This window comes from Carcharodon carcharias, chromosome 4 (genome assembly GCF_017639515.1).
Source record: "Carcharodon carcharias isolate sCarCar2 chromosome 4, sCarCar2.pri, whole genome shotgun sequence".
In the NCBI taxonomy this organism is placed as follows: Eukaryota; Metazoa; Chordata; class Chondrichthyes; order Lamniformes; family Lamnidae; genus Carcharodon; species Carcharodon carcharias.
Window position 1 is genome coordinate 167994714 of NC_054470.1, and position 26286 is coordinate 168020999.

The following is a 26286-nucleotide window of genomic DNA, read 5'->3' on the forward strand; positions in this document are numbered from 1 at the left end:
TGTAGTCTTATATGTGCGCGTGAAATCTTTTCTTTTGTTCATAAATATTTTACTTGATTTTTTTTAAATCTCAAAGTCTTGATGGGCTTATTACTTCTGAATTCAGTGCACACATATCGAAATAAATTCAGATTGCAAAACCCGTTGTGATAGCGCGACCCTCGTGGATTTGGTCCCCCTGGCACACATCATCTGCCGTGTCATAACACAAACGAGAACCCAAACATCTCCCCTTGTCATTCAATGGCATTACTGAATGAATCTGTCACTATCAACATCCTGGGGATTATCATTGACCAGAAACTGAACTGGACCAGCAATATGAATACGGTGGCTACAAGAGCAGGTCAGAGGCTGGGAATTTTACAACGGGTAACTCACCACCTGATTCCCTAAAGCCTGTCCACCACCTACAAGGCACAAGTCAGGGGTGTGATGGAATATTCTCTACTTGCCTGGATGAGTGCAGCTCTAACAACAACCAAGAAGCTCAACACCATCCAGGGCAAAGCAGCCTGCTTGAATGGCACCCCATCCCCCACCTCCAACATCCACTGCCTCCAGTAGCAGCAGTGTGTACCATCTATAAGATGCATTACAGCAACTCATCAAGGTTCCTTAGTCAGCACCTTCCAGACTCACGTCCTCTACAGCCTAGAAGAACAAGGGTATCAGATGCATGGCAACATCACCACTTGGAAGTTCCCCTTCAAGCCACACATCATTCTAACTTGGAACTATATCTCCGTTCCTTCACTGTTGCTGGGTCAAAATCCTGGAACTCTCTTCCTAACAGCACTGTGGGTGTACCTACGCCATATGGACTGCAGCATCTCACCATCTCAAGGCCAATCAGGGATGGGCAATAAAAACGTTGGTCTAGCCAGCGATGCTCACACCCTGTGACAGAATTTGTAAAAAATAAATTAAATGTTTTTCACGTGACTTTTTTTTTGCTTCATAGAAGTAAATGGAGTTGCTCAAGGTGTGCAATAGATCAGGAATTTTATTTACACTGATTTTTAACCACTTCAAAAATAGGATCAAAAGTTCTATTTAACAGTTCTTGATATAATCTCAAAATACCAGCATTATTATGAAGCTTGAAATGCTAGAGTTGTGATGAATTTTAATATTTATTTTAGCTGAAGGCATGGATGCCAATGGTGAACCAATTAAAAATTGGGGAATTTGCAAGAGGCCAGAATTGGTGAAGTGCAGCAATCGTGGAAGGCTGAAAGAGACTAATGAGATAGGGAGGGCAAGATGATGGAGGGAATTGAAAGCGCCCATGTGAATTTTAAAATAGAGGTATTGTCAGACCAGGTGCCAAATGTAGTTCACCAAGTGCAGGGGTGTTGGGTGAACGGGACTCGATGTGAGTTAGGATATGGTATGTACAATTGCATGTTATATCTGTAAAACAAACTATTTCTTGAAAAAAGAGCTAAATTGTCTCTTCTGACTGCTAACTTTTCAAACTGATAAAAGTTTTTTTTTTAAACAGTTGCACGTTTGTATGTGGATTAAAATATAATTATATATCCATACTGTCCTTAAATGCAGGACATAATCTATTGGCATGTGCAGCCACATATTTGCATTTGATTCTTTAACTTCTGTTCTGACTTTATTGATGCTGTTGCTTTATAAACAGGTGGTGAACCTCTAGCACATACTCTTCTGGGAGTGGCATGGAATGAAGAAACAGGAGCAGCAAAATTCCTTGTCTTGGATGCGCACTACACTGGAGTGGATGACTGGGCCAGTGTAGTTGAAAGGGTATGTGTGGGAAAGGAAGAGCACAAATTATTTTCCTAACTGTTAAATTTAAACAGGGCTTTCTTTTGGAATCAAATTAGCTGCTGATGTTATTAAATAATTTGTAATAGAGAAATGATTTATCAGTTGAAAATTTTTATTAAGTTGCCTTAAAAAAGATTCATCTCAGGAGCAAACACTGTGTTCAGTTGATTTACATCAATTGTCGCTATACATTTTACATACTTCTGGTTGGACGGTCTTAACTTTCATCTGACCAGGAGGTTTTGATGCTGAGAGATGTATATCCTAACTTTAACTTTCTATTATTTTGTTAAAATGAAAAATACTGCTGTACATTGTGGTACCAGGTGTTAAATTTATACATTTTGTCAGGGAATGTTTTCTTTGAAGGCAGGATGGCTTTGCTTAATTCAACTCCACTCGTCAGGGTTCATGCAGAATCTGAAAAAATAGAAAATGCTAGAAATGCTCATCAAGTCAGGCAGTGTCTGTGAAGCACTGAACTAGGATAACACTAAGTCGATAATCCTTCATTCAGAATTTGAATCATTCACAGAAAGGAAACCTATTTCCTCTGCCATCTGATACTCAACCCAAAAAGCAAAGTACTGCAGATGCTGGACGTCTTATATAAAAACAGAAAATTCTGGGAATACTGAGCAGGCCTGGCAGCTTTTGTGGAGAGAGATACAGTTAATGTTTCAGATCAGTGACCTTACTTCAGGATCTGATTGCCCAGCTAACTCTTGTATGTGCCACCTGAACAGCCAAGTAAGAGATATCCAAGACATGACCAGAACTGGGCCTTGGATTTCTGGGCCAGTTCTTTGTTTACACACACATGCACATGATTCTTTGACTCTAACATTTCAAATTTTGGGGACTTGGGGTTGGAAAAGTCTGTTTGCTTTTTGGTTGATTTAAGTGAGATGGTAGTTTATGAAGCCTGCAAATCAAGCTCAAATGCTGCAATCAATCAGAGAAAAAACAGCAACTCTAGAAAGAAGGCTGTGGAGATAACTGCAGAGGCAGAATATTGAGTGGAACCCACTAATCCAGACTTAGGAAGAAGAGAACATCAGCCAGCCAATTTTAGCCAGGGAATGGGAACTGAAGTTTTTCTTTAAATAAGTGGTAGTCTAATGATTATCTGCAACAAGAGAGAATCTAAACATCTCCCCTTGACATTCAGTGAAGTGATCATCACTGAATCTCCCACTATCAACATCCTGAGGGTTACCATTGACCAGAAGCTGAACCTGACCAGCCATATAAATACTGTGGCTTCAAGAGCAAGTTTGACAGATGCTAACTTACCTCCTATTTCCCCTAAGACTGTCCAAAATCTGCAAGGAACAAGTAAGGTGTGCGATGCAATCCACTTGCCTGGAGGAGTACAGCTCTAAGGACACTCAAGAAGCTCAACACCATCAGGGACAAAGCAGCCCAGTTGATTGACACACCACCGAACACCTTAAACATTCACTTCTTCCACCACCGATGCACAGTGGCAGCAGTGTGTACGATCTATAAGATGCATTGCAGCAACCCACTAAAGCTCATTCGACAGCACCTCCCAAACTCTTGACCTCTATCACCTAGAAAGATAAGGTCAGCAGACACATGGGGCAGGATTTTTAGGTCTGTGTTTGGACGCGATAGGTGGGCCCAGGAGCAACCGGGGAAAGGACTGCCGCCTGCAATCAGCTTCTGACCGTGATTTCATGCTGGCCGGCCAACTAACGGCCAGCCAACACGAGTGTGCTGAAATGCTCGGCACTGCCGGGGTGGGGTGGGAGGAAGGCGGACACTGATGTAAGCGCGGGTGAGTGCTGCATGAAAGCTTCCTGAAGGTAGACAGCTGTCTCAGGGAGCCGAAGACATTAAAACCAATAAAAGTTTTTAAAATCCAGAAAAAAATGCCCAAGCGTCAAAATCACCTGAACATATACAAGATGAAAATTCTGTCCAAACGATTTTGTAAAATTTAATAATGGAAACCTCATCCCACTCTTGGATGTGGCTTCATCAAAAATGCAAAGTCCGTCTGGCAGATTCACCCACCCGCCAACTGTAAGGTTGGAATGGACCACAAAAAATCAGGGACAATTGGAACCCAACCAACTTTAATTGTCGTCTTAATTGTTGGCGGGCGTGCTTCTGACACGTGCGCGTGCCCACCAGCCAAAATATCTCATGAGCACAGGATGATGTCGGGATGCTCACCTGACGTCATCTTGCATGTTTTCACGTCTGATCAGGTTGGACGTGCCCACACGCCGACCTAAAAATTCTGCCCAGGGGAACATCACCATCTGCAAGTCCCTCTCCAAACCACACGCTATTCTGACTTGGAACTATATCACCATTCCTTCACCGTCACTGGGTCAAAATCCTGAAACTCTGTAACAGCACTGTGGGTGTATCTACACCACATCGATTGCAGCGATTCAAGGAGACAGCTTACCACCGACTTCTCAGGGGCAATTATGAATTTGTTAATAAATGCTGGCCCAGCTAGCAATGCCTACATCCCGTGAAAGAATTCATTTTTTAAAAATTGTGCTATTTGCCAATGGCGTAGTGGCATTATTGCTGGACTAGTAATCCAGAGACCCCAGGGTAATGCTCTGGGGACCTGGGTTCAAATCCCGCCACGGCGGATGGTGGAATTTGAATTCAATGAAAAATCTGGAATTAAAAGTTCAGTGATGACCATGAAACCATTGTCGATTGCTATAAAAATCCATCTGGTTCACTAATGTCCTTTAGGGAAGGAAATCTGTCATTCTTACCTGGTCTGGCCTACATGTGACTCCAGACCCACAGCAATGTGGTTGACTCTTAAATGCCCTCTCAAATGGCCAAGCAAGTTACTCAGTTGTAACAAACCGCTACTAAGTCATAAAAAAGGAATGAAACCGGACGGACCACCCAGCATCAAGCTAGGCATCTGAAACGACAACGGCAATCGCAACCCTGTTGACCCTACAAGTTCCTCCTTAGCTAACGTCTGGGGGCTAGTGCCAAAATTGGGAGAGCTGTCTGTCTCACAGAATACTCAAGCAACAGCCTGACATAGTCATCCTCACGGAATCATACTTTACAGATAATGTCCCAGACTCCACCATCACCATCCCTGGATATGTCCTGTCCCACCGGCAGGTCAGACCCAGCAGTGGCACAGTAGCATACAGGCGGGAGGGAGTTGCCCTGGGAGTCCTCAGCATCGACTCTGGACCCCATGAAGTCTCATGGCATCAGGTCAAACATGGGCAAGGAAACCTCCTGCTGATTACTACCTACCGCCCTCTCTCAGCTGATGAATCAATGCTCTTCCATGTTGAACATCACTTGGAGGAAGCACTGAGGGTGGCAGGGGCACAGAATGTGAAGGCACTAGATACTGCAAAGACTATGGGCCCTGACAATATTCCAGCAATAGTACTGAAGACTTATTCTCCAGAACTTGCCATGCCCCTAGCCTAGCTGTTGCAGTACAGCTACAACACTGGCATCTACCCAGCTATGTGGAAAACTACCCAGGTATGTCCTGTACACAAAAAGCAGGACAACTCCCACCCAGCCAGTTACCACCCCATCAGTCTACTTTCGATCATCAGTAAAGTAATGGAAGAGGTCATCAACAGTGCTATCAAGTAGCACTTGCTTAGCAATAACCTGCTCACTGATGCCCAGTTTGGGTTCCGCCAACGCCATTCAGCTCCTGACCTCATTATAGCTTTGATTCAGACATGGACAAAAGAGCTGAACTCATGAGGTGAGGTGAGAATGACTGCCCTTGACATCAAGGTCGCATTTGACCGAGTGTGGCATCAAGGAGCCCTAGCAAAACTGGAGTCAATGGGAATCGGGGAAACTGTCCACTGGTTGGAGTCATACCTAGGACAAAGGAAGATGGCTGTGGTTGTTGGAGTCAGTCATCTCAGCTCCAGGACATCACTGCAGGAGTTCCTCAGGGTAGTGTCCTTGGCCCAGTCATCTTCAGCTGCTTCATCAATGACCTTCCTTCAATCATAAGGTCAGAAGTGGGGATGTTCACTGATGATTGCGCTATGTTCCGCACTATTCGCGACTCCTAAGATACTGAAGCAGTCCATGTCCAAATGGAGCAAGACCTAGACAATATCCAGGCTTGGCCAGTAACACTTGCGCCACACTAGTGTCAGGCAATGACCATCTCCAACAAGACAGAATCCAATCATCGTCCCTTGATGTTCAATGGCTTTAGCATCACTGAGTCCCCCACTAACAACATTCTGGGGGGGTTACCATTGACCAGAAACTGAACTCGACTAGCCATATAAATACTGTGGCTACAAGAGCAGGTCAGAGGCTAGGAATCATGCGACGAGTAGCTCACCTGACTCCTCAAAGCCTGTCCACCATCTGCAAAGCACCATTTGCAAGGAATGTGATGGAATACTCCCAACTTGCCTGGATCAGTCCAGCTCCTACAACACTGAAGAAGCTGGATACTGTCCAGGAAAAAGCAGTCCACTTGATTGGCACCACATCCACAAACATTCACACCCCCACCACCGACACATGGTAGCAGCAGTATGTACCATCTACTAGATGCACTGCAGGAATTCACCAAGGCTCCTTAGCCAGCACCTTCCAAACCCATGACCACTATCACCTAAAAGGGCATGGGCAGCAGGTAAGTGGGAACACCACCACCTGGAAGTTCTCCTCCAAGTCATTCACAATCCTGACTTGGAAATATATCGCCATTCCTTCACTGTCACTGGGTCAAAATCCTGGAATTCCCTTCCTAACAGCAATGTGGGTGTACCTAACTGCAGCGGTTCAAGAAAGCAGCTCACCACCACCTTCTCGAGGGCAATTAGGGATGGGCAATAAATGCTGGCTCAGCCAGCAAAGCCCACATCCCATGAATGAATAAAAAAAAAAATTAGAACTTCTGTGGGGAGGACCCACCATTTGTGGTTAACTAGAGATGTTAAGGGAAGCCACAGACTTTAGGAAAAAGCATACAATTCCGCAAAAATGAGTGGCAGGACTGATGATTGGACAGAATACGGCAGAGAATGACTAAAAGGTTACTCAGGAGAAAGAAATTAGAGTATGAGAGGAAGCTAGCTAGAAATGTAAAACCGGATAGCAAGAGTTTCTACAGGTACTTAAAAAGGAAAAGAGTAAGTAAAGTGAGTGTTGGTTCTCTAGAGAATGACAGTGGGGAGTTAATAGTAGGTAATAAGGAAATGGCGGAAGAAATGAACAAATATTTTGCTTCTGTGTTCACTATAGCGGATACAAGAAACTGCAAATAAAGGAGGTGAACGGGAGAAAGGAACTTGGTGAAATTGAAATTACTAGAGAAACGGGTATTGAGCAAATTGATGGAGCTGCAGGCTGGCAAGTCTCCGGGTTCCAATGGACTACAACCTAGGGTCTTAAAAGAGGTGGCTAATGAGGTAGTCGATGCGCTGGTGTTAATTTTCCAAAATTCGCTAGATTCTGGAAAGGTTCCCTCAGATTTGAGAGTAGCAAATATAACCCCTCTATTCGAGAAGGGACGGAAGCAGAGAACAGGAAACTATAAGCCAGTTAACTTGCCCACGACAGATGTCAAGCCATTAGAATCGATCATGAAGGAGGTTATTGCTGGGCACTTAGAAGAACTCAAGGCAATAGGAAAATTTCAGCATGGTTTTGTGAAAGGAAGAATCATATTTAACCAATTTATTGGAGTTTTTTGAAGGAGTAACATGCGCAGTGGATAAAAGGGAGCCTGAAGATGCACTGTACTTGGATTTCCAGAAGGCATTTGGTAAGGTGCCACATCAAAGATTATTATGGAAGATAAAAGCGCGTGGTGTAATGGGTAACATATTAGCATGGATAGAACATTGGCTGGCTGGCAGAAAGCAGAGAGCATGCATAAATGGGTCTTTTTCTGATTGGCAGGATGTGATGAATGGTGTCCCATAAGGGTCTGTGCTGGGACCTCAACTTTTTACGATTTACTTCAATGACTTAGATGAGGGGAGTGAAGACATGGTAGCTAAATTTACAGATGACACAAAGATACGTAGGAAAGTATGTTGTGAAGAGGACATGAGGAGGTTGCAGATGGATATCGATAGGTTGAGTGAGTGGGCAAAGATCTGGCAAATGGAGTTTAATGTGGGAAAATGTGAAGTTGTTCACTTTGGCAGGAAAAACAAAAAAGCAGAGTATTACTTAAATGGAAAATGGCTGCATAATTCTGAGGTGCACAGGGACCTAGGTGTTCTATCATGAGTCACAAAATGTTAGTATGCAGGTACAGCAAGGAATTAAGAAGGCTAATGCAATGCTATTCTTTATTGTGAGACGGATTGAACATAAAAGTAAGGATGTTATGCTTCAGTTATACAGGGCATTGGTGAGACCGCACCTCGAATATTGTGTGCAGTTTTGGTCTCCTTATTAAGGAAGGATGTAAATGCATTGGAGGTGAAAAGAGTGAGGGGTGATTTGATTGAAGTACACAAGATCCTGAACAGCCTTGACAAGGTGGACGTCGAAAAGACGTTTCCTCTTGTGGGTGAGTCCAGAATTAGGGGGCACTGTTTTAAAATTAGGGCTCTCCCTAATGTTTTTTTTTCCTCAGAGGGTTGTGTGACTTTGGAACACTCTGCCTCAGAAAGGCAGTGGAGGCGGGGCCATTGAATATTTTTAAGGCAGTGGTAGATAGATTCTTGTTAGGCAAGGGAATCAAAGGTTATCGGGGTTAGATGAGAATCTGGAAATTGAAACACAAACAGATCAGCCATGATCCTATTGAATGGCAGAGCAGGCTCAAGGGGCCAAATGGTCGTCTACTGTTCCTATTTCTTATGCAGATGCTTTTAATAATCAAATCTGCTTTGATGTTTGAATTGATTTTGGTTGCTTCTCCAATAAAAGTGATATATCTCACAATGCTAGAAGTTTTTTTTGCTTCAGGTGCTAAAGTACATTTTTAGGTGAGCTTTAGCTTAATATGGCCCTGATGGTTTTGAGCTTTGTCCAGGTATCTACTTAAAGTCACGGTGTGTCCCCAGAGATTAAACAGGGAACCATGTTTGTTTTATTTCATCCATTTTTATCCCATGTAATCCTCCTTTTTGGACATTGGCAGAGCAGTATTACATGAACTTTAACTAGAACTATGGCTGCCAAACAAATAAATTAAACAGTAACAGAAGTGAATTGAAGCAGTAACATTTTTTAAATAATTCTTAAACATCAGTAGCTTTTAGTGCAGTACAAAGTAATGCTTTGCAAGTGCTTTACTAAACAATTATATGAACTTTTCCTTTTCTCACTGTCTAAAATCACAGAATGATCCAGCACAGAAGGAGCGTACTTGGCCCTTTGTGCCTGTGCTGACTCCTTGAAAGGGCTGTTCAATTAATCCCATAACCCTGAAGATTTTTCCCTGTCAAGTATTTATACAATTCCCTTTTGACAGTTATTATTGAATATGTTTCCACCATCCTTTCAGGCACAGCAATTCAATTTAGTTTTCACTTTATTGTCCATACAGAAATTAAATTGTTAAAATTATATATAAATGAATAGTAAAAAGAAATAAAATTACCCTATCACAAAGGTCCAACTTAAATAAAAATATCTACTTTTAATGAATTGGAATAATTTTTATCAGAGTCCTACCGTGAGGACATATCCTCATCTAAACATCAAACTTCCGTTAAAAATTCTTACAGAGAAGGGCACAAATGAGTTCAGGAACTGATTTATCCTGCACCTGAGGGATCGTAGCCTTTTCTCTGAATGTAACTAGCAGTAATACTGAGACAAGGGGTGATTCTCATTGTTCATGACACTTTACTTTCGTCAAAATTCTTTAAGGGCAGATTTCATCAAGAAAGATCTGCTGATCAAATACCCTTCCTGCCTAGTTTAATAATCTTTGTACCTTCTTAAGACAACAGTACCAGGTCAGACATCCAAAAAGGACAGCACTCAACGACAGCTGCATAGAAGCGTTTCATGATTGTAGGATCCACTCAAAAGGATTTTAATTTTCTGATGTAGTGTAATTGTCTATGTACTTTGGCCACCATATCTGTACAGTGCACAACCCACTGCACAATTTTTTCCCCCTCATGTTGCTTCTGCTTCTTTTGCCAATTTTCTTAAATTGATGTCCTCTGGTTATTGACCATTCTGCTACTGGAATCAATTTCTCCTTATTTATTCTGTTAAAACCCATCATAGCTTTAAACACATCTGTCAAATAAATGTCCTCTTAAACTTCTCTGTTGCATGTAGAACAATGTCAGCCTCTACAACAATACATAAGCTAATTACTGCCAGATGCTGGAAATCTGAAATAAAATTCAACATTAACTCGGATTCTCTCTACAAATGCTGCCTGACCTACGGAGTATTTCCAGCATTTTCTGTTTTACTAAGTGCTGGAGGAAGCTGTTCTGCCTGTTGTGTCTGTGCTTGCTCTCTGAAGAAGCAATTCACATAGTGCCACTCCTTGCCATCTCCCCGTGGTCCTGCACATTCAACCTTTGCAGATAATCAAATTCCCTCTTGAATGCCTCAATTGAACATGCCTCCATCACACCTTCAGGCAGTGCATTGCATATCCTAAACACTATGCTGTGTGAAAAAGGTTTTCCTTGTGTCACCATTGCTTCTTTTGCCTTAAATCTGTGGCCTCTTATTCTGAATCCTTCCATCAATGCGAAGTGTAATGTAGCATGGTGATCTTGTGTAGAGTACATTACTCATCTAAGTCAATATAAGATATTTTATATAAGCATAATTAAATTGGACACATAGGGGTAAGTAAGAATGGGCTAGCCTCCAGGAAAGGTATATCAATTTAATAAGTTTGTGGGCTCAGGATCAGTCAACCTTGATTGAAACCTGTTCTAGAGCCAAGATGCTAGTGGAAGTGATGAATTGGCTGAGTACCAGTCAGCAACCTTGACTCACTCAAGTCACTCAGAAAGCAGGTCAGAGAATAAAGGCCTGCTGTATTGGGTCAGTTTCTGACTGATACTGAAGGAGGCCGTAGGTGCTCCAAAAGCCCACTATACCTTCTCATCCAAATGAGCATTGTGGTGTGTGGCTAAAGAGCTGCTGTTTATTTTCAGTTGCAATAGAGAATTGCTGAGTGCTTCGATGTACTGTACTGTCTCTTTGCACAAAGAATGCATTATGCCTATCTTGTGAGCTGGTTTCATCTCAATATATCTATTTATATCTCTAGATTAAGCTCTGCTGAATTTGTGGCAGTCTTTATGTATGAAAAGTCATATGTTGATGGAAGTCTGGTGTGAGATTCAGTTGTTGGAAGGGTTTTGGGCACTCTGTACAAGATTGGAGGCCTGGGTGCCTTCCTTCTCACCTTCTCTCTCCCTATTCAAACTGCAATGTGAAAATGTTAAGTTTCTTGAATAGATTAAAGGCAGCACAAAAGTGACAAGGCAGTAGCTTCTATTCTAATCATTAATTCAGCTACAAAAACAACATTGCACATTTAAAAATAGGATGATTCTACAACTTGAATTCATATTTATTGTAAGCAACCATTTATCTTGTATATCTCAGGCTGTCGAGTGGAAAGGAGAAGAATTCTGGGATCAGATGGAACCTTACAACATCTGCCTGCCTCAGAGACCAGAGGGTGTTTAAAGCCACCATTGCTTGAGTACATAAGCTTATAAAGCTGTGCTTGGAAAGGAACAGAATTTTCAGATGACCAGGACCCTTACAATCTAGATTGTTCTTCAAACCAAATGAGAAATTGAATTTTGTCATATATGCTTTACATAGTACTGCAATAAAAACAGCAGCTAAATGTATGTTCTATTTTATTGCTTAAATAGCTTCATATGCAGGATAGAAAAACTGTAAAAATGCTCTTTACACTTCAGGTTGCGGATACTTATTGAAAGACGATTGACGTTTACTATTTTGCAGGTGTATTTATCAATCTATCTGCTTTTAATAAAATGTTAAATCTATGGAATCAAAGAGACTACTAAAACTTAAGAAACCTTTGAAGATGGAGGCAGGAATTATTGTTGATACGTTTGTATTTATACATTGCAAAAGCACCTTCAGCAGACTTAGAACCTTGGATATGGGAGCAGGAATAGGCCATTCGGCCCCTCAAGCCTGCCCTACCATTCAATAAGATCGTGGCTGACCTGCCCCAGGCTTCAATTCCTCTTTACTGCCAGCTCCTCATAGCCCTCCCTAATAAACTTACACAAGAATAAATAAGATGTTACTTATCTAGGTACCTAGTGAAAGTTGTTCCCAACTAGATTGATTGAGACAGAAGTTAAGGTGGCAGAAGAAATCTTGATTAGTAAAACCTTTTTAAACAAATCAATGAGATATATCAGTGTGGTGTAAAAGTGATTTTAAAATGGAGAAAAGTGTAGTTCTTCTGATCACGAACTCTGCTTTTTTACAGAAAGGTTTTGATATTTTACTGTTTTGATTTGAAATGTAAATTATAGTTCTGACATGAAGATTTGAGCATTTCCTCCTGCTAACCTGTTCCAGTAGCATCCTGGGATTCAGTGCATTGAGGGAATGCTATATTGTTGATGGTACTATCTTTCAGGTAGGATGCTAAACCAAGGCCCTGCCTGCTATCCCAGGTGCATGTAAAAAACCTGTTGCACTTTATCTGAAGGGGATGGAAGAGTTCTCCCAATGTCCTGACCAAAATTTATCCTTCAGATAATATCACCAAAACGGATTGTGTGATCATTTTATTTCATTGCTTTTTGTGAGATCATGCTATGCATACCAACTTCTGTGTTTCCCTACAATGTACCAGCTACACTTTGGAAGTTACTTCACTGAATGTGAATGCTTTGAGGAATCCCAATTAGCTTGTCAAAGCTGCTACAAAAATGCAGGTTTGTTCCTTCTATTACCCAACTTAGCATCCAACAGACGGTTTGAGCATCCATTTTACCATACACCTACCTTGTCTGCAACTACAAATGTAGTCTACTTTGATTAAGTAAATCATTTCTCATATTTTAATGTACTTTTCACTCAAGTTCATGTTTTGTGATCCCATTAATCTGATTACCTTAAAAGTCCTCATTTAGAATATTCTACACTTGAGTGCTTTAAATTTAATAGACCACTTGCCTGAACAGCTCCACTCAAAAGCTCTACTCAACATCTTTACCTCAGTCTGTTAATATTTTTCATACAAATATTCCCCATGTTCTATTCTAAATTCTAAATAGCTTGTTGCTTAACTAGAAATCATGAGAGATTTTGACAGTACACATAGAGAGAAACTATTTCCACTGACAAGAGGATTGGTAGTCAGAGAGGACTGAATTAAGGTAACTGGCAAAAGAACCAGATGAGATTTTTAATTTTTAAGTTTTTGTTTTATTATCTACATATGTAGTCAAAGTTGTTCCAATCTAGATTGATTGAGACAGAAATTGAGGTGGCTGAAGAATTTTGATTTTTTAAACTTTCAACATTAAAATAATTTCAATATGTTTATTTGATATAGTCCTATTTTAAACTTGCTTTTATAGATCATTACATAGGTGTAGGTAGGAGATGATAGCAATGGCAATAGAAAGCCCTAATACAGACAGAAGGACCTTATAAAGTTCTGACAATTGGTTCTTGGAGAGGTGGAGGAACTTTAGAAGCAGTTACTTAGCTCTAAAGCTTCCAGGATAGTCTTTTCTTAAAATCCTACTTGTAGGGCTTCTCCTAGAGTTCTGCAGCTATATCTCAGATTAGCCACAAATGAGAAGCAAACATATTAATACGGTCTAGGCCAAGATACTTCTCCCTTTCTCAGGTGCATGTTCAAATTCATATTATTGGTCTAATTATTTATTTAATCAAAATATTTTCCTTGAGATATTATCCTTCAAACAACACCCAAAACTAACATAAGCAAAGTTATGGAGGTGATGTGTTCTTGGTGATAGCAAATCACAAGTGAAGTACATTCCTCTGAATTGGGAACAGAGCTCCTTGCAAATCCCGGAACTTTACTTTTGCGCGCTCCACATTGGGGCGGTACAATTATGTTGCACCCGGAACAAAACAGGGGCGGATTTCCGGGCAACTTAGCAACGGCAGGGCGCGCTTGGCGGTCTCCATAGCAACTGGCCCCATTACTACAGCGGAAGGTAGTCAAGCAAGAGCTGGCAAGGGTCAGTGCGAGGCGCCCAGAGCAGGTGGGGGAGTCAGGCCTGGTGCCAACTGCTGTCTCTGCGCCTCAGCACTGAGAACGAAGATGTGGTGAAGCTACATATTAATGTATGGAAAAAATATATTAATTTATAGAAAATGTCATGAATAGAAAATATTGACGTACGGAAAATGCTAGTTTATCCAAAATAATATATATTAATGAAAGAAAAATGCTGAATAACTTGTATAGGTAATAAATAACTTTTGTAGGGTAAATAAATCGGAAGCCACATATTTAGCGTCCTGGCCAATATTTATCCCCCAGGCAACAACACAAAAAAGATCAGCTGGTCAATATCACGTTGCTGTATGTGGGATCTTGCTGTGCACGAATTGGTTGCTGTATTTCCTGCACTAAAACAGTGACCACTTTTTAAAAAGAAGTATTTAATTGGCTGTAAAGCACTTTGGAACATCCTGTGGCCATACATCCTGTGCTATACAAATGCAAGGCTTTATTTCTTCTATTGATGAATTTGGACAGCAGTGCAAGGGATCACTGTAACTGGCTGAACTCTATAACACAGGACAGGTAACTGCATCCTCTAGTTTTCCACAATCTTTCCATTGTTATGCCATGGATGTCAAACCATTCACTGTACTTGTTTTGCTTGTAAGATGTTCAGATATTTTAAATTTTAAACACCTGTAAAGGTTTTTAGAATCAATTCTGTCCTTTTCGTTTGTCTCTTGATGACTTGTGAAGAAGACTTCAAAGAAAATTTGTATAGCATCTTTCATGATCTTGGGGCATCCCAGAGTGCTTTACAGTACTTTTTGAAATGTATTATTGTAATGTAGGGAATAATAGTACACCCACAGAAAAGTCCCATAGCTAATTACTTGGATAATATATTTTTGTGATGTTGTTGAATGCTAAATATTGGCTAGAACACAAATACTCTTCTTAAAGGGCAAGCAGGGCTTCAGTTGAACATTTATCCTAAAAAGAGCACCTCCAACAGTGCAGCAAGCCTCAGTACTGCAATGAAGTGTCAGCCTGAATTATTTGCTCAACCACCTGATTTGGATGCAAGAATATTCACACTGTGCCATGGTTGACATCTTCAAAAAGTCAAAGGAACTCCAGGCATCTTTCAAAAGCTCCTTTCCTCTTTCCAGAATTCACTGTAAACAATGAGTCATTCCCTGTTTCTCTGTTGGTTAGCAGTTGCCAGCATTTTTGGTTGTCATTGGCTCATCCTTATCATCACTACTGGCTAAATATCAAATTAATTTATTAATATATATATGTTGCTAGGCACAACTTGAGGTCATCAATGTGGTGTCATTTTGGAATTATTTTTAATGATCTGATTCCTCTTGTTCCTCATAAGTGGATCCTATGCCTCATGAGCCAGAAACTGCTGGAAAAACGGTATCCTTTAGTGCTTGCACCATCCTGGAACTTTAATGCCTACTTCATTATATTTCTCACCAGTTCACTGTGGAAGATGGTTTTATCAACATACTGCACTCAAGCTGAGCTCAGAACCTGAATCCTCACTGGAGAGAATGTTTCCTCTTGTGGTAGTACTGGGGCAACGCATTTAGGACAGAGATGAGGAGAAATTTTCTCTCTCGGACACTTAAATGTTTGGAACTCTTTTCCTCAAAAGGCAGTGGAAGTAGGTCCTTTCACCCCTCGCTTATCAAGAATCTATCGGGGTAGGTGGGAATGTGGAGTTGAGGTTACAATCAGATCAGCCATGATCGTAATGAATGGTGGAGCAGGCTCAAAGGACTGAATAGCCTACTCCTGTTCCTAATTCTCGTGTTCATATGTTTGTATATTCGTATGGATTACATAAACTGGATCTATGTAACTTTTCAGCACACAAAGAACAGCACAGTATAATGACAACAGTAAACTGACTTTATCTTTTAAAATGCCTTTTGCTCAAACAAAAACAATTACTTGGAAAAACTCAGCAGGTCTGGCAGCATCGGCGGAGAAGAAAAGAGTTGACGTTTCGAGTCCTCATGACCCTTCGACAGAACTAAGTAGAAATAGGAAAGGAGTGAAATATAAGCTGGTTTAAGGTGTGTGTGTGTGTGTGTGTGTGTGTGTGTGTGTATGTGTGTGTGTGTGTGTGTGTGTGTGTGTGTGTGTCAGTTGGGGGGGGGTGGGTGTTGGGTGGGGGGAGTACTTCTCCCCCCCCACCCAACCCACCACCACCACCCCCCCCACCCCCCCCCCCCCCCCCCCCACACACACACACACACACACACACACACACACTCACACCTTAAACCAGCTTATATTTCACTCCTTTCCTATTTCTACTTAGTTCTGTCGAAGGGTCATGAGGACTCGAAACATCAACTCTTCTTCTCCGCCGATGCTGCCAGACCTGCTGAGTTTTTCCAGGTAATTCTGTTTTTGTTTTGGATTTCCAGCATCCGCAGTTTTTTGTTTTTATTTTTGCTCAAACAACATTGATGTAAATTAAAAGCAAAAAACTGCGGATGCTGGAAATCCAAAACAAAAATAAAAATACCTGGAAAAACTCAGCAGGTCCTGCAGCACCTGCGGAGAGGAACATAGTAAATTAGTCTCCTAGCCGCTGAACCATGCCATTTTTGGTTTTAGTTTTCTCAAGAGTTAAATTCACTTTCTCCCTTTCTGTCTTTCTGCAAGCTTTGTTCTCACAGACATTATGCTTATTTCACTCAAACAGCATATCTGGTCATTATTACATTGACAATTTATAGGACCTTCCTGTATCAAATTGGCTGCCGTATTTCCTACATCACAGCTGTGACTATACTTCAAAAGCGACTATAAAACACTTCTGGATGTCCTGAGGTTGTGAAAGTTGATATATAAACGAAAATCTACATATTTTTTTCTTGAATGATCCAGTAGCCTTTGAACTGTGTGGAATGCAAACTAACAGTTTTACAACTTTACTCATGATCTCATTTTCAGGTTGAATGGTCCACAAGTGGGTGTTGTACACATCTCAAACAGTATCTGCCTGGCTAAGCACATCTACTGTATGGAAGGCAAAAGGAAAATTCATCCTCTGTAAGTTAAGCACACTAAAGCTGGGTGTCCATCTTAAACTATTCATGTCCCTAGCTTTATCTTTTTTTAAAGAGTATAGGATAGTCTCATTTATATCTCTACTCAAAGTTAGTGCTTACTTTTATAAAAGCGACAATAAAATGGATGTTATCATAGCTTGAAAAATAAGTCAATATTAATCTTTCTGGAGCAAACACAAGTCACATAATTATTAACAAAAATAAAAATACTTGGAGAAACTCAGAAGGTCTGTCAGTATCTGTGGAGAGGAATACAGTTAACGTTTCAAGTCCGTATGATTCTTCAACAGAACTAAGGAAAAATATAAGGTGAAATATAAGCTGGTTTAAGAGGGGTGGAACAGGTAGAGCTGGATAGAAGGCCAGCAATAGGTGGAGATTGCCAAAAGATGTCATAGACAAAAGGACAAAGAGGTTTTGACGGTGGTGATATTAGCTAAGAAACGTGCTAATAGGTGACATTTATCATGTGATTATTATCTTTTTAAAAGTGCTCAAATTTTAATTTTGCCTCGTATATTTAATTAGCCCAGTTTATAATTTACCTACCTATAGCAATTAAGATTTATTAAAAGGTTTAATTGACATTTGAACGAAAAATTATTAGACTAAAGTTCTTGGACCTTGTTGATATGCTTTGGCTGTTTGTTCTTTGGACTTGTGCATACACTAGGAGACACTTCATTTCTCAAATGGGCTGTTTTAAACTTTTTCCCAAAGATTTGAGCTATTATTTAGTTTACTTATTAAATCTAATTTATTGTTGCATTTATAAATTGTTTGGACCGTAATATGTTCTGAATAATTAAATGGAAATGAACCATACATGCTCCTAAAGTTGTTCTCTCTGAATGCTCAGTGCAAAATTTCTCCTTTTCCTGCCCATCTGCGAATCTTCCTCCACATCAATGCAGCTAAACATGGATACAATGGGCACATTATTTACCTGTGGCTAAGAATGACCATCACTGAGCTGAGAGGATTTAAAAGAGTAAGAAATAGGGGGGAAATTTTTGACAGGAAACAAATGTTCTCATTTGAAACAGTGTTTTTCAAAGTATTCTGCATGGAGTACATTCCACAAATATTGATACACTCCAGGAGACCCCTATATATAAACGGGAACAATGTGCCATTAGCTCAACAACAAATCATAAATCTACCAATAGAACATCAGAAATCTGCTTACCAAGAGTATTTTCCACTAGCCTTGAGGCACATCAGTTTGAAAATCGACGGGCTGCAGCAAATTTGCCTTCCGATTTAAAAACTGCTAGAAATTTGTCCCCTTCCTCTGATAACCACATCATAATGTTTTAATTTATATAGCTCTTTATAACATCTTTGAGAAATGCAAATCATAGTATCTCACAGCTGTAGGCAACCTACGGCTCGAGGACTGGATCCTCAATTTCATGCGACCTGCAGCAAGATTTCTAAAAATACAGGACCATGACAGTAGCACCTTCAAAATAGCATTTATCAGCATTTGGATATAAGTGTCAGCTAAATTGCTATAATAATATTTAACAATATATTACTCACATTCTGCCATTGCATTAAAACAGCAGGTGAGTTGAACATTTCCGTTTTCCCTCAAAAAATTAAGTTTGATTTTTATGTGTGTGTGGTCTGCGATTGATTTTGTCTATGTGTGAATGGCCCGTGATAAGAAAAAGATTGCCCACCATTGGTATAGAAGGATTTCTATAGCAATTTCGCAACATAGAAGGATATTCATTCCATCATGTCTGTGTCAATGCCAGCTCTTGTAAAGTTACTATTGAATCTGCTTCCACCCGCCTACCAAAGCAATGCATTGCAGTTCATAGCAACTTGCTGTGTATAAAAATTCTCTTCTCTGCTTCTTTTGCCAATCACCTTAAATATGTATTCTCTTGTTACTGACCCACCCATCAATGGAAACGGTTTCTCCTTATTTACTTTATCAAAACCCCTCATAATTTTGCACACGTCTGTGAAATCTCGCTGGAGTCACTGGACCCAGGGTAACGCTCTGGGGACCCAGGTTCAAATCCCGCCATGGCATTTGGTGGAATTTGAATTCAATAAAAATCTTGAACTAAAAGTCTGACGATCACCATGAAACCATTGTTGATTGTTGTAAAAACCCATCTCGTTCACTAATGTCCTTTAGGGAAGGAAATCTGTCGCCCTATCTGGTCCGGCCTATATGTGACTCCAGACCCATAGTAATGTGGTTGACTCTTAAATACACTCTGAAATGGCCCAGCAAGCCACTCAGTTGTAACAAACCGCGACAAAGTCATAAAGAAGGAATGAAACCAGAGGAACTACCTGGCATCGACATCGGCACCAGAAACGACAATAGCAATCTCAGAGCAATCTCAGCCCTGTCGACCCTACGAAGTCCTCCTTATTAACATCTGGAAGCTAGTGCCAAAATTGGGAGAGCTGTCTCACAGACTAGTCAAGCAACAGCCTGACACAGTCATCCTCACGGATTCATATCTTACAGATAATTCCCCAGACACCACCTTCAGCATTCCTGGGTATATCCTGTCCCACCGGCAGGACAGACTTACAAAGGTGGCGACACAGTGGTATACAGTCAGGAGGGAGTTGCCTTGGGAGTCCTCAACATCGACTTCGGACCCCATGAAATCTCACGGCAACAGGTCAAACACAGGCAAGGAAACCTCCTGCTGATTACCACGTAATGGCCTCTCTCAGCTGATGAATCAGTGCTCCTCCATGTTGAACACGACGTGGAGGAAGCACTGAGGGCGGCAAGGGCGCAGAATGTACTCTGGGTAAGGGACTTCAATGTCCATCACCAAGAGTGGCTCAGTAGCAACATGACTGACCGAGCTGGCCGAGTCCTAAATGACATAGCCACTAGACTGGGTCTGCAGCAGATGGTGAGGGAACCAACAAGAGGGAAAAACATACTTGACCTCATCCTCACCAACCAGCCTGCTGCAGATGCATCTTCCCATGATAGTGTCGGTAGGAATGACCACTGCACAGTCGTTGTGGAGACAAATTCCCACCTTCACATTGAGGATACCCTCCATCATGTGCAGCACTACCACCATGATAAATGGGATGAACTTCAAACAGATCTAGCAACTCAAGACTGCGCATCTATGAGGCACTGTGGGTCATCAGCAGCATACGAATTGCACTCGAACACAATATCCCCCTTTTACCATTACCATCAAGCCAGGGATCAACCCTGATTCAATGAAGAATGCAGGAGGACATGCCAGGAGCAGCACCAGGCGTATCTAAAAATGAGGTGTCAACCTGGTAAAGCTACAACACAGGACAACTTGCATGCCAAACATCATAAGCAGCAAGTGATAGACAAGAGTCAAGCGATCTCACAACCAAGGATCAGATCTAAGCTCTGCAGTCCTGCCACATCCAGTTGTGAATGGTGGTGGACAATTAAACAACTCACTGGAGGAGGAGGCTCCACAAATATCCCCATCCTCAATGATGGAGGAGCCCTGCACAGCAGTGCAAAAGATATAGCTGTTGCATTCGCAACAATCTTCAGCCAGAAGTGCTGAGTGGATGATCCATCTCGGCCTCCTCCGGAGTACCCCAGCAACACAGACGCCAGTCTGCTGAAGACTATTCGATTCACTCTTCGTGTTATCTAGAAATGGCTGAATGCACTGGATACTGCAAAGGCTATGGGCCCTGACAATATTCCGGCAATGGTACTGAATACTTGTGCTCCAGAACTTGACGCGCCTCTAGCCAAGCTGTTCCAGTACAGCTACAACACTGGCATCTACCCGGCTATCTGGAAATTCACCCAGGTATGTCCTGCCCACATAAAACAGGACAAATCCAACCAAGCTAATTACCATGCCACCAGTCTATTCTCGATCATCAGTAAAGTAATGGAAGGGGTCATCAACTGTGCTATCAAGCGGCACTTGCTTAGCAATAACCTGCTCACTGAACTCCTGCATTGATGTCCAGGAGCTGAGATGACTAACCGCGAACAACTACAACCATCTTCCTTTGTGTTAGGTTTGACTCCAGTCAGCAGAGTGTTTTGCCCCTGATCAAGGCTGTAATGAGGTCAGGAGTGATCTGCCAAGGCCACTCAGCTCCTGACCTCATTACAGCCTTGGTTCAAACATGGTCAAAAGACCTGAACTCCCGAGGTGAGGTGAGAGTGACTGCCCTTGATATCAAAGCTGCATTTGACAGAGTGTGGCACTAAGGAGCCCCAGCAAAAATGGAGTCAATGGGAATCAAGGGAAAAACTCTCCGCTGGCTGGAGTCATACCTAGCACAAAGGAAGATGGTTGTGGTTGTTGGAGGTTTGTCATCTCAGCTCCAGGACATCAACAAAGGAGTTCCTCAGGGTAGTGTCCTCGGCCCAACCATCTTCAGCTGCTTCACCGATGACTTTCCTTCCACCATAAAGCCAGAAGTGGTGATGTTTACTGATGATTGCATGATGTTCAGCACCATTCGCAACTTCTCAGATACTGAAGCAGTCTATGTCCAAAAGCAGCAACACCTGGACAATGTCAAGTGGCAAGTAACATTCGCACCACATAAGTGTCAGGCAATGACCATCTCCAACAAGATAGAATCCAACCCTTGATGTTCAATGGCATTACCATCACTGAATCCCCCACTATCAACATTCTGGGGGTTACCATTGACCAGAAACTGCACTGGAGCAGCCATATAAATACTGTGGCAAGAGCATGTCAGAAGATAGGAATCATGTGACAAGTAACCCACCTGACTCCCCAAAGCCTATCCACCATCTCAAGTCAGGAGTGTGATGGAAAACCCCCCACTTGCCTGGATGAGTGCGGCTCCCACAACGCTTGAGAAGCTTGACGCTGTCCAGAACAGGGCAGCCCGCTTGATTGGCACCACACTCACAAACATTCACTCCCTCCACCACTGACGCACAGTAGTAGCAGTGTGTACCATCTACAAGACGCACTGTAGGAATTACCCCAGGCTCCTTAGACAGCACCTTCCAAACCCATAACCGCTACCATCTAGAAAGACAAGGGCAGCAGATAGATGGGAACACCACCACCAGGAAATTCCCCTCCAAGTCACTCACCATCCTGACTTGGAAATATATCACTGTTCCTTCACTGTCACTGGGTCAAAATCCTGGAACTCCCTTCCTAACTGCACTGTGGGTGTACCGACACCATATGGACTGCAGCAGTTCAAGAAGGCAGCTCACCACCACCTTCTCAAGGGAAATTAGGGATGGGCAATAAATGCTGGCCCACATCCCGTGAATGAATAAAAAAAATCTCTCTATTACTTCTCTGTTCTAAAGAGTCCAATCCCAACTTTTCTAGTTTCTCCACATAGCTCAAGGCCTTGACCTCTGGTATAATTCTAGTAATTTTCTTCTGCACCCTCTGCATCCTTCTTAAAGTGTGGTGCCCAAAATTTGGCACGGTTCTCTAGCTGAGGCCTAACAAGTGCTCTATAACATTGCAGCATAAATTCCTTGCTTCTGTACTCTGCCTTTATAAAGCCCAGGATCCTGTGCTCTGTTTTAACAGATACGCTGACCTACCTTGTCACTTTCAAATATTGTAAGTGTTAATCACCCTCTGAAAAAAGGACAATCAATTTTATCAGTCCTAAAGTTACCTTTTATTTGTTTTAACCTGGCTGCTTGATCTACTCTCAGAAGTAAGTTTAAAGTAATCCTCTAGTGTAATCTTTTCCATGATTTATGTACCTTTATATAATCAACTCTCAGATACCTGTTATCCAAGTATCCAAGGATCTTTCTAGTCTTTCCTCATATCTCAGGAATCAACCTCTCGGTCCTCCTCTGCACAATCTTCAACACTTGAATGTCTCCCTTGTGTCTTGGCTGAGCCCAGCACTCGAGATACAATCTGACCAAAGCACTTTATAGTTTGATCATGACTTCTGGTTTCTGTTTTAGTGCAGTAACTACGTAGTCCTGCTCTGGATTAATTGGGCATGTTTTTTGTCAAGTCTCTTGGCTCTCTTTCCACTCCTTCCTTAGCTATCTTTATTCAACCTCCCATGAAAGAAACAGGAGGCAGAATTAGGGAGTATGTGCATCTTGGGTAAAATGATTTAAACAACCCATGGGGAAATGAAGGGAAGGACCTCAATTCCCTCATGCCTAAAGGGTGGAAAATGCTTTAGGCATATATTCACGCCTGAAATACAATCTGCACATGGAGGGCAAGTCTAAGGTTCCCAACCCTCCTGTTTTCAGATGGAGCCTAATGGAATGGTGTTTCTGACTCAGGAGAGATGGTCCTTGTATGTGCAGTTTGCACATGTGCAGTCCCTTGGCTCTTGTGGCTTGCAACCAAACCGCCTTGTCTGAGACCTCCTTTTTGGAAACACCGCTCTTTTGCAGTTTGTGAGGATAATGGCCTCCAAATCAACCAAAATCACCAGGAAATTCTGGGAGCATTGTGAGAGCAATGCAAATTGGGGGAAGGGAGAGAAACACAAACTGGGAGAGAGGAGGATAAACACAAACTGTGGGGAGGGAGAGAAACAAAAACAGAGAGAGAAAAACAGAAATGGAGAAAAGTAGAGGGTGGATGAGAGAAACACAATATGTGAGAGGGTGAGAGAAAGCAACACAAACTGTAGGGACTCTTGCTCTCAGCTGCAGAGAACAGGGTCTATCCCCTTACCCATACAATCCCCTACTGCAACTACTTTCCTTTTTACTCCCTCTACTTGAATGCTCCCTGTAAAACAGGCCATGGTCAGTTTGCTCATTCTCCTATAGCCCCTGCTGTCAACCACACAACCTCAAACCTGTTAGACAATTGCAAGAGCAGAGGCTTCTCCGTTGGTATCTTCTGGATCCCCATTCCTGCCTCACTTGTGGTCACACCCTCCTGGCCCTGACCATGGACCAAATCTGAAGTACCTAGCCTAAGGGGTGTGTGTGACTGCTGCCTGGATCAAAGTGTCCAGGTAACAGTTGATTTTCCGGGCAACTTTTCTTGGTGGAAACATTGAACTTTATTTACAAGACAGCAGCTACATGTGTGTGTCAAACTCTATAACTAAAGAAGAACTCCCTCCTTGAGGTTCCCCACATTGCTAAGTCATTGGTTTACACAAATCATGCGACCTTACAACACAGGATTATTGTTAATGCTACAGTCCTACATTAATCAAAACTATAATTACTACATCCTTCCTGATGCATTGCAGTGTCTGAAGCTCGGACTCCAACTCATTAACTCAAAGTTGAAGTTCCTCAAGCTGCAGACACTTACTGCAGATGTGATTACCTTGGATCACACTGAACTGACATACTACAGCTGCAACACATCACCTGCCCTGCCAATTAGGTTTCAAGTTTAGAAATATCACTCAACTGTTATCTGGAGTTATATCAAGTATTTAACTAGTTAAGCCACAAATTTAATGCAACACATATTCCCCCTGTTTCAGTTTAAACTACTACGCACGTTTAGAGGAATAAAATCTTTAAAACTCACCAAACAATTACCTACCTGTTTATCCAATTAAGCCCATGAACACTCACCAGCTTCTGGATGCTGAAAAACAAAGATATAAAAAGCAGCATCTCCTTTCTCCTCTGCACTGATCCCCACCTGCACCAAAGTCCCTAGTTAGCACATGTGCGTCATTGCACTGTGTGCGATAGCAAAAGCTGCCTATTTTTATAGAGACCTGATGACTCCCTCCCTTCCTAATGGGCACAGTGGGTGTACCTACACCATATGGACTGCAATGATTCAGGAAGGTGGCTCACCACCATCTTCTTAAGGGAAATTCAGGATGGGCAACAAATTCTGGCCTAGCCAGCGAAGACCATAATCCATTAAATAATTTTAAGAAGTTTGGAGCTCTGAAATGAGGAGGCCTATGAAATGGGGGATAGGGTCAGTTGGCCCCTCTTGCCCTGCCTGCAGTTGCCCCACCCACAGTTTCTCCCCCGCCCTGTCCAGGATCCTCCCCCCCCCCCGACCTCTGTTCATGGGTGACCTCCAGATTCTTGGACCTAAATTGCGCAACAGCACAGCTTGGTGCGAAACAATGATGTAAATATTTAGCTAAAGTGGACCTAACCTTCATAAAGTAAATGCTTTGACATTTGTAGATATCGTATAAACAAACGTCACGTAAACAGGCTTCACAAGGTCAGATGTAATGTGATCAGAATGTCACATGATCAAAGCTCTAGAAATATCTTCAACCAGATTTGCAACCCCAAGCAAGCTTCAGGAAGGCACAATGCCGGCCTGAAAATGGGCCTCGGACCTCATTAAGATTATTTGGGGAAGCTGCCACTATTTTAAAAAAGATGAATTTTGGGGGAAGCTGCATTTGGGAGACCGTGGAGTCGAAGGAGCACTCCTGCTCCACAGGAACGTTTTACAAACATACGTAAAGAACCTAATGCCCAATTTAGGTTTACAGGCAGAAATGTTTGAAAAATGGCCCAAATCAATACCGGAATGAAGGTCTTTCAAGCATCCATTAAATGTGGAACATTAGTTCTTCAAATTGGCCTCATTGCCCTCATTTTACACCCGTGTAACAGACACAGTCACACCCAGTGTGCCAGGCTGGTAAACAAAAGTTGTAGTTTTAAAATATTTTAATGGAAAAAAAATGACCCTTTAAGGAAAAATTAATAGGATTTTGCAGACAAATGTGGAAGTTTGAAATAATACTGAGATAATTTATAAGTTTTAATAAATAACCTTTTGTTAACCATTGATCCCTGAGTTTTCAGCATGCTAATACTGAAATAAATTTCAGGGTGCAGTCTACAAATCGAAACACGTTAACATGTGAATTGTTGCCTCAGAAGCAAACCAATAACTATCCTTCATTGCAAGAGCATGGGATCAAGAACAGTGCCTTCCAGAATTTAGGTAAATATAGTGAAACTAGAATATGCTATAAATACTTTTGTTCATGGCTCATAGTAATATTTTAGATGTATATTTTTAGTTCTGGGAAGATTAAAATTTATCTGTAGATAATGGGATAAATGCAACTAAAACTCATGGTGTAGAGGGTAACATATTGTCATGGATAGAACATTGGCTAGCTAACAGGAAACAGAGAGTAGGCATAAATGGGTCTTTTTCTTGTTGGCAGGATGTAATAAGTGGTGTGCCACAGGGATCAGTGCTGGAGCCT

General features: G+C 41.7%; 1 protein-coding gene across 4 annotated transcripts in view; it reads left to right on the top strand.

The window, feature by feature from the left end:
• ufsp2 (ufm1-specific peptidase 2) overlaps positions 1-11810 on the top strand; it is a 94835-nt gene extending 83025 nt beyond the window's left edge. For all 4 annotated transcript variants that reach the window (XM_041186904.1, XM_041186903.1, XM_041186905.1 and 1 more), the window contains 2 exons: positions 1658-1782; positions 11395-11810. In XM_041186904.1, coding sequence (XP_041042838.1) covers positions 1658-1782; positions 11395-11478 — 209 coding nt within the window. In that variant the 3' untranslated portion in view covers positions 11479-11810. The remainder of the gene's footprint in view (positions 1-1657; positions 1783-11394) is intronic.
• Positions 11811-26286: the final 14476 nt, after the last annotated feature.